The sequence below is a fragment of the Heterocephalus glaber genome, unplaced genomic scaffold (assembly GCF_053883595.1).
Source record: "Heterocephalus glaber isolate CG9 unplaced genomic scaffold, H.glaber_assembly_v1.0 deba00001564, whole genome shotgun sequence".
Classification (NCBI taxonomy): domain Eukaryota; kingdom Metazoa; phylum Chordata; class Mammalia; order Rodentia; family Bathyergidae; genus Heterocephalus; species Heterocephalus glaber.
The window spans coordinates 18,288,486-18,306,343 of record NW_028258351.1 but is presented as its reverse complement, the minus strand read 5'-3'; the positions used below and the strand labels follow the sequence as shown (position 1 = coordinate 18,306,343).

Genomic DNA, 17,858 nt, shown 5'->3' with positions numbered 1-17,858 from the left:
GCTTCCGGGCTACCTGTTTGATGACTGGCCGAAGCAGTAGACGGCTGGCCGCGGATTGGCTGCATTCAGCGGCGGGCTGAGCAACTAGAATGAGGAAAGCAGTTGGACCAAGATGGCGGCTGCCGAGGGACCTGTAGGCGACAATGATCTGTGGCAGACCTGGCTTCCCAATCACGTCGTGTTTTTGCGGCTCCGAGAGGGACTGAAACACCAGCGTCCTGCAGAAGCTGAGAAACCAGCTTCTTCATCATTGGCCTCGTCGCCTCCTCTGCCGCCGCAGTTGCTGACGAGAAACCTAGTCTTCGGCCTCGGCGGTGAGCTCTTCCTGTGGGACGGAGAAGGCAGCTGCTTTTTAGTGGTTCGCCTTCGCGGCCTCAGCAGTGGCGGCGAGGAGCCCTCCCTCTCCCGGTATCAGGTACGGCCAGGGCCTCTTGGAAGTGACCCGCAGCCGGGATCTGAACTCGTGTTGTTCATCTTCCAGTGGGTTCGCTATTCAGGCGTAAGCAGAAGTCTTTTCGGGAACATCCTACTTCGAGTGGAAAAGTCCGTCTTTCCTCGTATTCCTCTTGCTGTCCAACATGTTCATTAATTCTGACCCTGCCATTTACGGAAAGGAGCTCATGCTGTTGGCCATCCTCAGAGTTGTTTTTGATAAGCCATGACGTGTGAAAGTGTGATTAGAAAGTACTCTAGACCTGTTAAAATCAAACATTGCTTTATGGAAATATTTATCTGTAATAAATTATCTTTTAAAGATTAAAAATAAACATGGCAATGGGCCGGGCATTTAGCTCAGTGGTTTCGTCGCCTGCTGCGCAAGCGCAAGGACCTGAGTTTGATCCCCGGTACCAAAAAAAAAAAAAAAAAAATTTTACATCGAGCTGCGGATTTGGCTCAGTGGTTTCGCCGCCTGTTGTGCAAGCTCAGGGACCCGAGTTCGATCCCCAGTACCAAAAAAATAAAATAAAATAAAAATAAACATGGTAATCATTTAAATGTATGACATCTGTTGTGTGCCACAGATCAATTCTTATGCAGAAGTGACTTGATTTTAACAAGATGCTACTGTACCAGATATTGACAGATCTACTTACTGAAAATTTCAGCTAAGAATAATTAGCAAGTGTTCAGCAGACAGTATTTCTTTTCTAGTTTTTAAAGCTGTGTTTCCAGGCTGGCCTCAAGGACTCAAGCAATCCTCCTACCTCGACCTCCTTAGTACCTGACACTACAGGTGTGCCCTGTCATGCCCAGCCCCAGCACACAGTATTCTGATAGCATTCTGCATTGCCTCTCAGCCTTTCGGCTAAGATGAAGAAGTTCAATAGCATTCTACATTGCTGTGCAGCATTTGGCAGTAATAATTTAATAATTTTAAATTATTTATCTACTGTCTAACTTCTTTTGCTAGACCATAGGTATTAAGTCAGGTGTCTTACTCATTTTTGTATGGCCAGCACTTGACAGTGGGCCTGGAACATACAAGCTCTCAGTAAATATTAGTCACCAACTTCATAACCTTCAGTCCTCCAGAATCTCAAAAGTTCAGAAATTGGAAAGAAAATAATTATCAAACCTGAATGTTAAAAAGCATGATAGTGACTTTAACAACAAAAGTCTTAATACTATGATTATTGAAAATGAACTAGTGGGGCCAGGGATTTAGCTCAGTGGTGCTGCTGCCTGCCTCCCAAGTGCAAGGTCGAGTTCAATCCCTGGTACCAAAAAAAAAAAAAAACTAGTGTGATTGAATGTATATGTAAGAGAAGCAAGGTTTCAGAAGAAGCCTCTGTTTGGTTTATGTTAGACTCAAAATCAAGTAGAAAGAAGATGGGAGTTGAGTATAGGGAACAGAAGCAAAGAATCACAAGAGAAAAAAACGGTTTGATTAGAATCTGGAAAGACAACTAAAATATACGCGAGGTGACAGACATCAGCAGTTAGTAGAGATCTCATTCAGGACAGTCTGACATAAAAGGAGTTTGGCTCAGGGTTATTCTCTATATGTAAGGTAAACAATGCATTTATTATTGAAAGTAGAAAAAGTGGGAGTCAGATGGTCATAGGAGAAGGAATAGGAAGTATGAACAGAAAGTCAATTTTTTTGAGGACATATAATGGTGAGTCAGACAGCTGATATTGTCTGCATAGATAAAGCAGCATTCTGCTCAAGAGCAAAAGCTCTTGAAGCCAATTCTTTATCTTATTGTACTATTTATAATACTATTTATTAATATTTTTAGTTCACTTGTCTATTCACTAAGCATCTGTTGGGAGTCAGCAATGTGTCAGGTACTGTCAAGTATTTTATAGTGAGTTCTGTGGGATGGACAAGTAAAAATGACAGTGCAGGGTAAGAACTATGATAGATTTATCTAGAATGTCTTCAAAAATGTCTTCAAGAATGTCTTCAAAAAGACACATTTATCCCTGGCCACAAGGAGGGGGATATTTAGCCGAGGGGGAGTTCATAGAAGCTGCCTCTCCAAGAATGTTTAGATCTTGTTAGCCAACTGAAAAAGAAAAAAAATGAGGGCACTTCAGGAAGAGGAATAGTTTTGCAAGGATATAGAAGTATAGCAATCCATGATGATTTCCAAGAAATGCAAGTTAATCTGATTAGTGTTAAGTATGAGTACAGAATGGTAGACTGGAGTGGTAGGCTGAAACTTCATCTTAAAAATGAAAATTAGGTATAAGTAATCTTTAATCAAAGTGGAAAAGTGTGACGGATTTTACATAACATTTCAATCTAAAATGGCTCCAAATATTTCATCAGTTAGTGATCCGGGAGTTGATACTTGTCCATAATGCTTTGTTATTCTATCATTATGGAAAACTAGAGCATTACTGTGTTTTCAAGTAATTGCCACATGTATTTACATTACAATTAATTATTGTGACAATTTGCTTTAATTTTCAGAGATTGCTTTGCATAAACCCACCCCTTTTTGAAATTTATCAAGTTTTGTTAAGTCCGACACAACATCATGTAGCACTTATAGGAACTAAAGGACTTACGGTATTAGAATTACCTAAAAGGTGGGGGAAGAATTCTGAATTTGAAGGTGGAAAAGTAACAGTGAATTGTAGGTAAGTTGTATTTCCATTTCATGTTTATCTTTATAATTTCCAGTACATACAGAAAATTTTTCAAGACCAGGGTTTCTTAAAATGTGTTTAGTAAATACACTACTATTGAAACATTAGAGCTCTCCTAATGGTCTGTAGGCTGGTTTCCTGTGGTATTAATGCTTATAGTGTGTGTGTGATTATATATTTATTATGCCTGAATTATTACATTGCTATCTCATTGGAAGTCAGGCTGTTCTTTCAATTTGATAGAAATAACATGTTTTAAAGGCAGTTATTGTCCAAGAGCCAGATGTTTGCTTAGAAGTTTATCAAGGTTTTGTTTTTATATAATTTCTTTTTTAACAAATCCAGAAAAGGATCTGAAAAATCTACTAAAAAGGATATAAGAAAAAAAAAAGAATATAAGATAAAAACACCTTTAGCTCTACAGTATATAAGGAAAGACTTCTTGAGCTGGTTTTTTTTTTGGCAGGGGGTTGTTTTTTTTAAAAAAAACAGGGTCTCCCTGTATAGTTCATGTTGGCCTTGAACTCATTATGAAGCCTAGGCTGGCCTTGAACTGGTGTCGATCCTCCTGCTTCAGCCTCCCAAGTGCTGAGATTATAGGCATGCACCACCACACTAAGCTGAATTATTTTAAATATTTTGTAGATCTGTTTCTACTTTTTTGTTTTTTTGGATTTTTTTTAGATAGGGTCTTGCTGTGTAGCCCAGGCTGGCCTTGAACTCACTGTGTAGCCCAGGCTGGCCTCAAACTTGAGGCTATCCTCCTTCCTCAGCATCCCAAGTACTTGGATCACAGGTGTGCACCCCCCCACACTTGTTTCCTATTTTTCAAAATAACAATGATAGTACCTTTCCTTGTAGTTTCCTTACAAGTTTAGCTTTAATGAAAGAATAAAAAAAAATGCTGTATTTAAAAACACTTGTGAAACACTATAAAATGTTAGTTTAGACTGTATTTTCATTTTGTCTTCGATAATAAATAGATGATTTGAATGCTCTTTCAGCAAGATTGAGAGAAATTTAGAAATTTGAAGGAAGTATTAAAATAGATTTATCTTTAGAAGATTTCTTTTGTTTTGTTTTGTTTTTGGTACCGGGGATTGAACTCGGGACCTTGCGATTGCAAGGCAGGCGGCGGCACCACTGAGCTAAATCCCCGGCCCTAGAAGGTTTCTTATTTAAGTTCTACATAGTGTTTTGGGAAATTGTTATCTTTATTTTAGTACCACTCCAGTCGCTGAGAGATTTTTCACCAGTTCTACATCTCTGACTCTGAAGCATGCTGCATGGTATCCAAGTGAAATGCTGGATCCCCACATAGTGCTGTTAACATCAGACAATGTAATAAGGTAAATATTATTTTTACTTCTCACACCTTTGTGAGTGGGAAAGCTGTCTGTGTTGGCTGATTAACAGCTCAAGGAGGCACCAATGAGTCCTGTAATGGCCATTGTAAACCATTCTCAATCATAAGAATTGCCTAAGTGTCCTAACCCACATGCCTTAATTATTGATTTTTCCTTATCAACTAGTCATCTGCCTCTAACCTCGCCTTTCCTAGTTTGACCTGTCATTACTGTTAGAATGATCTTCTCCAGACTCTTCATCATGTCATCCTTTGGTGATAATGTAGCTAGCATAGAGGAATGAGAATATAATTGAAAACTGAGAGATATGAATTCTTGCTTCAAAGCCACTTTTATTATTTTTGAGATCTTGAACTTCTTTTGGAGAACAGAGTAGTTCAGTTTCCAATCTGTAAAAAGTACATATTTGATTTAATTATTTCTAAATCCCCTTCTAAGTTTTGTACTCTATAATTTTTTTTTATTCTATGATTAAATGCTCTCATCTTACTTAAAATTCTATTAGCAGTTAATTTTCTGGATTTCCCGTTTTTGAAAAGTTTACTGGGAGCTGGGCCTGGTGGTGCATGCCTGTAATCCCAGCATTCGGGAGGCTGAGGCAGGAGGATCACCTCCAGTTCAAGGCCAGCCTGGGCTACATAGTGAGTTCAGGGCCAGCCTGAGCTACAAAGGGAGACCTTGCCTCAAAAAACAAAAAAAATTTTTTTTAAATAAATAAAAAAAAAGTTTATTGGGAGGACTCAATGGAGGTACAGTTTTATTTTTCCTAATCACTGCTTTTACCTATTCTGTCTAATCTTCCTTCCCTGCTGATGATTGATCCCTTAATGGCATTTTACACAGATTCTATACCTTTCCTGTTACTGTTATTTTTTGGAACTTAGTTTGTCTAATTTAAAATTGACCTCAAGTCATTTTCTAAACTGTATCTTGGCCCTTTCATAGGTCAGAAATGAGTGGAGAAAATGTGTTTCTCTTTTCACTCTTTTTCTGTCCCAGAATTTTGGAGTACAGGGTGGAGGGTAAGGACTAGGACTGCCTCTTCCTTCCTCTGATTTTAAGTCCTTCAAAACAGGGGTAAGGAGGGTGGGTAGGTGAGGCAGAAATCTTACCTAAGTGGTTGCTGTTAGGGATAGGGAAGTATGCCTTATTAATCTAGTTCCATCTGCTGCTCGTGACCTCTGTGTGGTAGTTTCTGCACAGATGGTGTACATGTGTGTTTAAGGGGCACTATGTAACTTTCAGCTCACTCCATCACAGAAGAATTCTGTCACACATTGGTTCCTGTCAGCTGTCCATTCCTGGAACCCTCTCTCAAGATAAGAGTATTTCCAAACTTGGTATCTCTTGTGCCTTCTCACCTAACTATTGGGGTCTTTCACATGGAATCATGGCAACTGCTGAGATCCTCTTTGCTGTCCTCCAATAACTGCAGAGAACTAGACATCCTATACCATAGTCCTTTCTTACAGTGCTCTAACATGCCTCCTTTAGATATTTCCAGATAATATATACATGCCTTAAGATGCTCAACTAGGACATGTCAGATTTACCCAAGAATTCCCATGGTGACCTATAGATCTCTTCTTTTCTTTTCTTGTAGTGCTGGGAAATGAACCCAGGGCCTTTCACATGCTAGGCAAGCACTCTACCACTGAGCTATAACCCCAGCCCTAATGAATACTTTGTAAAGCACGTTAGATTTCTAATAATGACATTACTAGCCTTTTGAAAGTTGTTTCCCTTTTTAACATGGCCATATATAAGTTACTTTAAATTAAAATGATTTTGTTTAAAAAAAATTTATACTTCCACATGAGAAAATTTGATAACATGATATTGAGTCTTCATGTGACAAAAACATGTATAGATTGCAGGGAGTCTTTTTTTTTTTTTTTTTTTTTGGTACCAGGGATCGAACTCGGGTCCTTGTGCTTGTGTAGCAGGCGAAACCACTGAGCTAAATCCCCGGCCCCAGGGAGTCTTTATATGATAAAACATGTATAGATTGCAGGCTAAATGTAACTCACACTGCCTGGCATTTGTTATATAAAGAAGTCCTTTGGTTGGACTTAGTGTCTAGTAGACCAGCACACATGGGTATAGAGGAAGGGAAGGTGGCTTGCTTAGGGGTGATAGCAAGGTAATTAGATAAAGTATAGTTGAGGGCTCAGAATGGGAAAGGTGGAGGTGCAATGGTATGGAATAAGCTGCTAAAGAATTTTGACTAGAAAACATTTCTATGGGTCCCAAGGAGATTTCCATTTTACATTGAGAACAAAGAAGTAGGCCACTTTGTCAGTAACAGCAAGATCTTTGGCAAAGAAATAGTTTGATAACTGGTAGGAAAATTCTCTAGTAAGAACTGATTAGATGAAGAGAAAAATGCAGTTTTGGGAAATGAAAAAATTTTAAGTGCTAGTTTTCTTCTTTTTGATTACTAGAATTTATTCTCTACATGAACCGCAGACACCCACTAAGGTGATTTTACTTTCAGAAGCAGAAGAGGAAAGTCTAATACTCAATAAAGGGTAAGTTTTTATTTGTGTCACATAATGTTTGTTTAGTTTATTGAGATTGTAAGTAAAATTTTAACAGACTGCAAGGTTTTCTAGAGATGGCTTTAGCATGTTCTAGGTAATATGAGAAGTAAGCAAAACTAGGCAAAGTAAATAAGTAACAAGAAGGTACAAATCAGAGTGTCACTGTAATAGTTTGATCTCTTTTCAAGAGTGTCAGAAACTGATTCCCTGTTGTAACTTGGATAAGAGAATACATTAGAAAATTGCAAAATTGTAGGAAAGCTGAAAGGTAAGAGTGGTAGGCTGGAGGCCTACTGGTTATTCACTCAGTATGGGTAAGGCAGATTGCTGGACTCTCAGACCAGCTTCTTTCTAGTATCCCAGAACCTAGAGTGGAACATATGATTCTCTGGTGACCCTACCTTCTTTTATGTTTTCTTACCCACCACAGGGACAAGTTCCTGACTACTTGACCACTGAAAGAATCATCCTTTGAACTTACAAAACCCCATTCCTCTGGGTTCCTCATCAGTCTTTCCAGTGCACACATCATCCCACTAGTGTGTGCAAATGACGTGAAACTTTAGTAGGAATATTTCTGGAAGCTCCACTTAGTTCTTGTCCTCTTGTGGTTATCACATCTAATAGTTTTGAATAGTTTTTGTTATTTGGGCTTTTATTCCTTGAATATTTTATACATATTTATATTTGACAGTTTCAATATCTAGAGTCTCTGTAGTAGAGATACTTAAATCTGTATTTGTCTTTTCCTAACCTGAAATGTCAGTGCTTTCTTTATCATTGTTGATCTCTGTGAACTTTCATTTATTTGATCCTAATGTTTGGAAATACAGAAAAGCTGAATTGGGGGTATATTCCAGTAATGGTTTGTGTCTTCTGCTTGGAACCAGGGATTACTACTGATCTGGGACCATTTCAATTCTCTTTGATGGTCTCAGAACTGAAAGTTTCCGTTAAATGATGTGAATGTCTTATAGCACAAATTTAAGTTCCAATGCATTCATCTCCTGTAGGGAAGGAAAGGGAAATACCTGCCTCTGGGCTTAGTCCTGTTCCTAGGTCAGGGCATTTTCTCTCCTGCAACATGTTTCCAAAGCTGACTAACTTCTTCATAAGAGATACATTATCTATATAAGAAGTAATACATGAAATGCAGTTGTTCAGAGCTTTAGCTCTGATGTCAGCTCACTTAGGTTCTAATCTTGGCTCTCCTGCTTGCCCACTCTGGCATCTAGGCAAGTTTTCCAATAACAGTAAGACTCATTTCCATGACTTATTCCATGAATATAATAGATAAGATAATAGTGTTCATTTGTTAGGGTTATTGTACAGAATAAATGACATAATGCATAAAGAAAGCTTAGCGTGGGGCTTGGCACAAAGTAAGTACACGTTGATACCTACTGTTATTAAATATGTTATAGTATTAAGCTTCAGTTAGGTTTTAATAGCTTGGGAGTCATTTAAGTCTCATTAAATTAACTTCTGTGTTTGTTCTCGCTTATTATCTTGACATTTTAGCCTAATTCAGGTATTTGTTGATTACTGATTCTAGTATTTCAGATTTTTCATTTACCTTATACTATATATCTTTCTACAGGATAGAGAAACTAAGATGTGAAACTTAACAATGCCTTACAATGATGTTGAAGATGTAAACTATATGAAGTTGATTTTATTTTAACTGTATTCATTAACCTTCTATTGAGTTAGTCTTTTTGAATAACCAATTACACTAAATTTTAAAATGTAAAAGAGCATGGTTTTATAGTTTGTCCTTCCTGATTATACAGGTAATGTATGGATGTACCTATTATATAATATTGGAGAAAATATTTGGAAAAAAATGGAAATCATCTGTAACATATAGCTTGTCTTCAGTACAGCAGCCAAAGTGATTATTTTTGTTTAATCAGATCATTCTACTTCCCTGTTCTCTATACCTGTTGATTTCTCAGATCCTTTACCATGGTCTGCAAGGGCCTTCAGGTCTGCCACCTGACTCCCTCTCCAGGTTCATTCTTCCCACTGTGCCCTGGCTGTCTGGGTTCCAGCCACTTTGACCTCCTTCCCATTCCTTACCTTCCACCTTAGAGCCTTGGCATCTCTGGGAGGGACAGCAGTTGCGTTTGACTTTGGTAGCAGTCCCAAAGAATATATTTAGACAAAATGCCCAAACCACTGTACATATTGGCATGTATCCTTTCCTCCTTTTCAGCTGCTCCTTCCCCTGCTATCTTCAGACTTGGTGCCTTACTTTCTTCAGATCTTTGCTCAAATATCATCTATCAGAGTCCTTGCCATACCACCTCACCTAAAATAGCACCTGTCAGTACCCTTTTGCTCTATTCTATTTTTCTTCATAACATCATTTTCTGAATTTAGTTTGTTTCTTCTCTGTTTATTGCGTCTCTCTCACTACAAGCAGAACCTTTGTTTAATTTGTTAATATATTTCCAGAACCTAGTACATGGCACACAGTAGGTGGTTAGTAAATATTCGTGGAATGAACGAGTCCTGCTGCTTAGAGAAAACTGTTGATGTTTTTATGTATAATAGTTTTATCACCTACTTTTTTCACTTAATTTTATGAGAATTTTTCAGTGTTAATGTTCTTCATGATTATAATTTTTATCTTTTCACTCTTGAATGCAACTTCCATACCTACCCAACTCCAGTTACTAGAAGTTTTTTGTTTTCAACAAGTTGATTTTCAAATCTCTTTGCAGAAGGGCATATACTGCATCTCTGGGAGAGACAGCAGTTGCATTTGACTTTGGGCCGTTGGCAGCAATTCCAAAGAATATATTTGGACAGAAAGGCAAAGATGAAGTAGTGGCATACCCACTGTACATCTTATATGAGAATGGGGAAACTTTCCTTACATATGTTAGTCTGTTACAAAGGTAAGTTGAGATGTTAACCCATCTTTAATGGAAACTCAGCTGTGTTCCAGTGTAGATTTTCATGGTTGGATATGGGATCGACATTTCTGAGTTTATGGCTATAAGCAACCTTAGATATTTGTTTTGCACATTTTGGAGAAACAAATAGTACAGATCATTTGGCTTTTTATTTTCTCAAATTATTTGGGTAAGTTCTGTGATTTAAGATAGGACTGAATTTGTGTTCACAAAGCCTAACTGAAAAAGTGTTCATTACTTACATGAGCAAGGCATTTTGGGAATGATTAAATATAATCTGGTGTCATATGTCCCAACTGAGGAAGGAAAAGACATACAGACACAAAAGATAATCACCCATACCACATGATTGGGAAATAGAACCGCACAGAAAGGAGAAATCCTTCTGACTGAAGAAGCAGAGGAAATTTTTGTAGAGAAGGATTGATACCGTGTGGGACATAACAGTTTCATGTAGGATTAAGTGAACCATCAGTGAAGGGTAAGACTATTTCCAAGGGTAACATAAAGGAGAGTGTGAAAGTAAGCAAATGCAGAGTCTTTCAAGGATGAGTGTGATTAGACATCTTGGGCTAGAGCAGAAGATTCATGAAAAGATCATTAAATGAGGGTTGCAAATCCAAGCCTAGCTTGGGCAATTTAGCGAGACCCCCCCATCTCAAATTTTTAAAAAGCAAAAAAAAATCAAGTTTTTAAAAAGCACTGAGGATATAGCTCTATGCAGTGATAGAGTACTTGCCCAAAGTACAAGAGTCCTTAGGTTCACTCATCGCTACTACAAAGAAAAGAAAGACTTAATGGGGGGGGGGGGATATTATGTGACAATTACCGAGTACAAGTTCCCTGCTGAAAACAGAAAAACAAAACAAAGAAAAGAAAGAAATGTTCTCTACCTTTCATACATGTTCTCTTTTGGGATTTTCTGGTAACATTATTACCTTCTCTTCCCCTTCCTCCCCTTAATGCCTGACCCTCCCTTCCACATTGTGGTCTGCTTATGACATTACCCCCAAACCTGAAAGTATCTACATTCCCTTGTAGCCAATCAGTCCCAAATTTTTATTGGTTTTGTGATGAAAATTTCTCAAATATTTACATCTTTATTATCATTCCTTTGTCCCTGCTCCAGACTCTCATCTTTTGTTCGTATCATTCTTCTCTTAGTTACCCTGAATCCAATTTCAGATCCTTCCATGTTATCCTCCTCACTACTACTAGGTGGGTGTTTCTGTATATTTTTTTGAAATAGAATCTCACTATGCAGACCAGACTGTACCCAAACTCACATTCCTCCTACCTTAATCTTTTAGGTGCTGGGATTGCAGGCATGTGCTACCACATTCAGCTTATATGGATTTTTATAAAGTGAATGTGTGTCATTCTTGATTTAAACCCCTAGTAATACACTGTCACACAGCAGAGATTGAATACTTTATTATGGCATGCACAACAATGAATAGATAAAATGTGATATTTATACACAGTGGAGTACTACTATGCCATAAAGAGGGATAAATTCGAGTCATTTGTAGGAAAATGATTGCTCCTTGAGACCATAATGTTAAGTGAAATAAATCAGACACACTAGCTTAAATATTACATGATTTCTTTGATATGAGAAACCCAAAATACAAATAAATGAAAAAAGGAAAATAAAAGATAGATAATAGGAAACAGGAAGATAGAACTTTTGCAAAAAAGGAAGGAGACCAAGAGATGGAGGAAGTGGGGAGAGAAGGGGAAGGAGATAAAAAGAATTGAGATGTTATATACATGTACCAACTCCCCACAATGACCGTAATCTTATGTACTGCAAACATGTACTAATAAAATTAAGAAATAAAAGGGGGAGGTAGAATGATCCAAAAAGAAGAAAAAATAATGGCACACAGAACTTTGTCATAAGCCAGTCCTACATATCTGTCCAGCTTTAGACCTTGTACTTTTACTCCCATCATAGTGAGTTTCCTTCCTGTTAGTTCCTTGTCTTCATGCTTCTACGACTTTGCATAAGCTGTTTTCCTAGATTGGAACATTCCTTTGTTTGTTTTTGAGACAGGATCTCACTATGTAGTCAAGACTGGCCTTGAACTATGTAGTCTAGGCTAGCCTCAAACTTGCAGTGATCCTCCTGCCTCAGTCTCCTCGAGTGCTGGGATTATACGTGTGTGCCACCATCTCTCTGGCTCAATTTGGAACATTCAACCTTCCAACTGCTTTTCCAGAAAGCATTCATTCTCTATGTCTTTGGGGATTTGGGGTTGCTTTTTTTTTTTGATGCCTTTCTTACCTCATTTACTTTGTATCTTTTTGCTCCATTGTACCCTACACAGCTTTCTATTGTTACACCTATCACATGGTATAGTAATTCTGGTTAAATGTCTGCTTTCCCATCTAAACCATCAATTCATTCATTGGGAGTATCATGTAACACTCAAGAAATATATATTCATCTAATTAAATTAAACATGTAAGTCCAAAGACCTTAAGAGAAGTTACATTTCAGAAAAAAAGATTTGGGCATCATCAGAGTATTTATGGCAGTTAAAACCAGACATTTTTTTTTTCAGACAGGGTCTCCCTGTCCCTGTATAGTCCTGCCTGGTCTTGAACTCACATGTAGTCTAGGCTGGCCTCGAACTCCTGGCAGTCCTCCTGCCTCAGCCTCCCGAGTGCTGGGATTACAGGCATATGCCACCATGCCTGGCTTAAACCAGGTATACTTTAATATGTCACCAGGTATTTTGAATAAAAAGATGACTTACAACAGACTCCTGCAGACACCAATACTTGAGAGAAATTAGAGAAGGACATTAGATTTGTTTGTTCAGAGAAGCACGAAGAAAAACACTACAAGAAAAAATTGTTAGGTATGTTAAGAGTGTTAAGTAGCAGTAATTGTTAACCAGTGATAATGTAATAGGTCACTTGGATTTGTTAACTAAAATCATATGGTTGTCCTTTGCCAGAGCAGGTTCAATGGAATGGTGAAAACACAAACCATAGGAGATTCAGGGCAAGGCTTGCAACTTCTGTCTATTTTGGTCTGAATAATTCTTGGCTGTGGGGTAATATTTAGCAGCATCTCTGGCACCTACCCAGTAAGTGCCAGTAACCCCCTTTGCCCCAGTTGTGATAGCCCAGAATGTCTTCAGATGTTGCCAGTGTGCCCTCATGGGCAAAATTATCTGTGACTGAAATCTACCAGTGTTGCAAAGTGGGTGGGAAAGTGAAAATGGAGACACCGAGAATATGCTATATTTGTAATGAGGCTGTGATTACTAGAGAAAGCCAAAGTCAAAGAATGGTTTTAAAGCTAGGCATGGTATTTTCAATCAACATTTCGCAAGTTTGTTTTCATTCTTTTTAGCCCTGGGAATATTGGAAAGCTGTTGGGTCCGTTGCCCATGCATCCTGCGGCGGAAGATAACTATGGTTATGATGCTTGTGCTATACTCTGCTTACCCTGTGTCCCCAACATCTTAGTGATCGCCACCGAATCAGGAATGCTGTATCACTGTGTTGTGCTAGAGGGGGAAGAAGAAGATGACCACACAGTAAGTACAGGCTAGTGTTGGTATATTTCATATCTTTAACACCAAGTATAGTTTGTGGCCCAGTATAAATGTTTATTTGATGAATTTTACCTTACATCTGGCATTTCTGGTATTTTAAATACTGTATTAAACACTTAAAAATCTAAATGGAAAGAAGTTAGAGGAGGTTGCCGAACTTACTTGGTCTACCAACCTGCATGCTGCTGACCTCTATATTATTGTCCTTGGTAACAGATATACAGGTCCTTTGATTTTTCTCCAGACTTTCTTTTTCGTAAAGGAAGAGAAACATTTTTTTTTCTCTTTTAATAAATAACAGTGAACTGTAAGGATAGGGGATGGAATTAAGAAGAATCTAAAAGCACTATTTGATCTAGCTTCTTGCTTCTGTTTTTAATTATATAATTCTTCAAATGATCGTACAAGATCAAAATTACACTTTTTTTTTTTTTACAGCCAGAAAAGTCCTGGGATTCCAGGCCTGAACTCATTCCTTCTCTGTATGTGTTTGAATGTGTTGAGTTGGAGCTTGCCCTGAAACTGGCCTCTGGAGAGGATGATCCCTTTGATTGTGACTTTTCTTGTCCAATCAAACTTCATAGAGGTAAGGTACTCACTAAATGTAGTTCTTTTGTCCCATTATATTTATACTAAAACTATCACCCATTCTTCCCATGTAATTTATTTGTTCTGTGGTTCCAGCCTTTAAAAAAAAAAGTTGAGTGGGTTCTTTTTTTTTTTTTTTTTTTTTTGTTATTCTTTTATTGGTACATTGTAGGTATACAGCACAATTACATTTCTCATTGGGAATTGTACCTTTACATAATGCATCTTGGTTCTTATTTTTTCCCCATTCCTAGCCCTCCCTTCACGTCCTCCACCCTTCCCTATTTACAAAGACTTTATTTCCATTTTTTCCATTTCTCAGCATTTTTCCTTTCCCTTCTTTCCTTTCCCCTGCCCCTCCCACTACCCCTATCCCTTTGGACCTTTTCTTCCTATTTTGCATTATCGATTATTCATTCTAATCAATGGTACATTTTAGGTATACAATATAATGACATTCATCATTGGAAATTTGCACCTTTACATAATCTCTCTTGGTTCTTATTTTTCACCCTTGCCCAGCCCTCCCTTCAACCCCTCCATTCCTCCCTATTTACAAAGATTTTGTTCCTATTTTTCCATTTTCTCATATTAATCCCATTCCCTTCCATCCTTTCCCCTAGCCCTCCCACTTCCTTCCCCTTTGCCCCTTTTCTTCCTATTTCACATTACCTATTATACATTTAGTCCTTATTTACACTTTCAGTTTCTCACACCAGAGAAACTATTTGGTATTTATACATGTGTGTCCTATTTATTTCACTTAAGAGTATCGCCTCAATGTGCATCCACTTAGCTATAAATGTCTCTAATTTCTCATTTTTTATGGCTGAGTAGTACTCCATTTTATTAAAAAACCACATTTTCTTTATCCAGTCTCCAGTTGATGGGCATTTGGGCTGTTTCCAAGTTATAGCTATTACAAACTGTGCTGCTATGAACATGGGCGCACATATATCACTGTGGTATGATTCTTTTAATTCTTTGGGGAAGATCCCCAGCAGTGGAATAGTGGGGTCAAATGGGACTTCCAGTCCTAGTTCTTTGAGGTATCTCCATACTGATTTCCACAGTGGTTGCACCAGACTACACTCCCACCAGCAGTGGAGCAGGGTTCCTCTTTCCCCACAGCCCCGCCAGCATTTGTTATTGGTTGATTTCATGATAGCAGCCATTCTTTCTGGAGTGAAGTGGAATCTCAGCATTGTGTTCATTTGCATCTCTCAAATGACCAGTGATGTTGAACATTTTTTCATGTATTTATTTGCTGTTTCTACTTCTTTGTCTGAGAAATGTCTGTTCATTTCACATGCCCATTTTTGGATTGGGTCTTTAAATTTGGGAGGTCTGATCTTTTTAAGTTCTTTATAGATTCGAGAGAGTAGACTTTTGTCTGAGGAAGAGCAGGTGAAGATTTTTTCCCACATTGTGGGTTGTCTCTTCACACTGCTGGTGGTTTCTCTTGCTGTGCAGAAGCCTTTTAATAAGAAGAGATCCCACTTGTTGATTGTTTGTGCTAGTTCACGGGCAACTGAGGTTTTGTTCATAAAATCTTTTCCTACACCGATGTCTTCAAGGGTTGTGCCTAACCTCTGTTCCAACTGGTTCAGAGTTTGTATTTTAATATTTAGATCTTTAATCCATTTTGATTTTAGTTTAGTGCATGGTGAGAGATACAGGTCTAGTTGTAATCTTTGGCAAGTTGAAGCCCAGTTTTTCCAGCACCATTTATTAAAGAGGCTATCTTTCCTCCAGTGAGGGTGTTTGGCTCCTTTATCGAAGATGAGATGGCTGAGTGTGTCTGGCGTTGTTTCTGCATCTTCTAATCTGTTCCACTGGTCCTCAGGTCTGTTTCTTTGCCAGTACCATGCTGTTTTTATCACAGTAGCTTTGTAGTAGAATTGCAGGTTGGGTATTGTGATACCCCCTGCCCTGTCTGTGTTACCTAGAATTACTTTTGCTATTCTGGGTCTCTTCTTGTTCCAAATGATTTTTTGGATTGCTGTCTCAAGGTCTATGAAGTGTGCTGCTGGGATCTCAATTGGAATTGCATTAAATCTATATAGCAGTTTTGGAAGTATGGCCATTTTCACTATATTAATCCTTCCTACCCAGGAGCAGGGGACGTCTGTCCATTTTCTGATATCACCTTCAATCTCTCTTTTCAGAGTGCCATAGTTTTCAGAGAAGAGGTCTTTGATTTCTTTTGTTAGGTTGATTCCTAGGTATTTCAGTTTTTTGGATGCTATTGTGAAAGGAATTATTTGCCCTATTTCTCTCTCAGCAAGTCTGTCATTGGTGTAGAGGAAAGCTATTGATTTTTGTGTGTTGACCTTGTAACCAGCTACTTGACTGAATTTGGTTATTACGTCTAGAAGACTTTTGGTGGAGTTCTTGGGGTCTTCTATATAGAGTATCATGTCATCTGCAAATAGTGACAATTTGACTTCTTCATTTCCTATCTTTATTCCTTTTATTTCTTTCTCTTGTCTAATTGCCGTGGCTAATGTTTCCAGAACTATATTGAACAAGAGTGGTGATAGTGGACATCCTTGTCTTGTTCCTGATTTTAGTGAAGGATTTCAGTTTTTGACCATTTAGTATGATATTGGCTGTTGGTTTTTCATAGATGGCTTCTATCAGTTTGAGGTAGAGACCATCTATTCCAATTTTTTGTAGGGTTTTTATCATAAATGCATGTTAGATTTTGTCAAATGCTTTTTCTGCATCTATGGAGATAATCATATGGTTTTTGTCCTTGGCTCTATTGATATAGTGTATTACATTGATTGATTTGTGTATATTGAACCATCCCTGCATCCCTGGGATGAATCCCACTTGATCAGGGTATATGATCTTCTTGATGATCTTCTGCATTCTGTTTGCCATTATCTTATTAAGGATTTTTCCATCTATGTTCATTAGTGAGATTGGACTATAGTTCTCTTTTTCAGTTGGGTCTTTCTCTGCTTTGGGGATCAAGGTGATGCTTGCTTCCAGGAATGAATTTGGGAGTATTGCTTCCCTTTCAATTTCATTGAAGAGTCTAAACAGTAGTGGCAGCAGTTCCTCTCTAAATGTCTTGTAGAATTCAGGAGTGAAGCCATCAGGGCCCGGGCTTTTCTTAGTTGATAAGTTTTTAATTACATTTTCAATTTCATTGGTTGATATTGGGTTGTTCAGAATTTTTAGGTCTTCTTCGTTCAACTTTGGTAATTCATATGTATCTAGGAATCTGTCCATTTCTTCTGTGTTTTCCATCTTATTGGCGTATATGTTCTGGAAGTAGGTATTGATGATTCTCTGGATTTCTGCTGGGTCTGTTGTAATTTCACCCTTTTCATTTCTACTTGCATGGATTTGGGCCTTTTCTTTCCTTTTTCTGACAAGGTTGGCTAAAGGTTTGTCAATTTTGTTGATTCTTTCAAAGAACCAACTCTGGGCTTCATTGATTTTTTGTATCATTCTCTTAGTCTCCATTGCATTGATTTCTCCTCTGATCTTTATAATTTCCTCCCTTGTGTGAGCTCTGGGGTTGTCCTGTTCTTTTTCTAGAAGCTTGAGGTTCAGCAGCAGGTTGTTTAATTCGGCTCATTCTGTTTTCCTAATATGTGTATTCACTGCTATGAATTTCCCTCGTAAGACTGCTTTCATTGTGTCCCATAGATTCCGATACGTTGTACTGTCGTCATTTAATTGAAGGAACTGTCTGATTTTTTCTTTAATTTCCTCTGTGACCCATTGGTTATTCAGAAGTGT

The 17,858-nt window shown here is 38.0% G+C and overlaps 1 protein-coding gene across 1 annotated transcript in view; it reads left to right on the top strand.

Moving 5' to 3' along the window:
* The first annotated feature begins 112 nt into the window (after positions 1-112).
* Nup88 (nucleoporin 88) overlaps positions 113-17,858 on the top strand; it is a 39,755-nt gene continuing 22,009 nt past the window's right edge. Inside the window, exons 1-7 of the mRNA XM_004857332.4 lie at positions 113-415; positions 2,924-3,093; positions 4,326-4,451; positions 6,914-7,000; positions 9,742-9,918; positions 13,307-13,493; positions 13,950-14,097. Coding sequence (XP_004857389.1) covers positions 113-415; positions 2,924-3,093; positions 4,326-4,451; positions 6,914-7,000; positions 9,742-9,918; positions 13,307-13,493; positions 13,950-14,097 — 1,198 coding nt within the window. The remainder of the gene's footprint in view (positions 416-2,923; positions 3,094-4,325; positions 4,452-6,913; positions 7,001-9,741; positions 9,919-13,306; positions 13,494-13,949; positions 14,098-17,858) is intronic.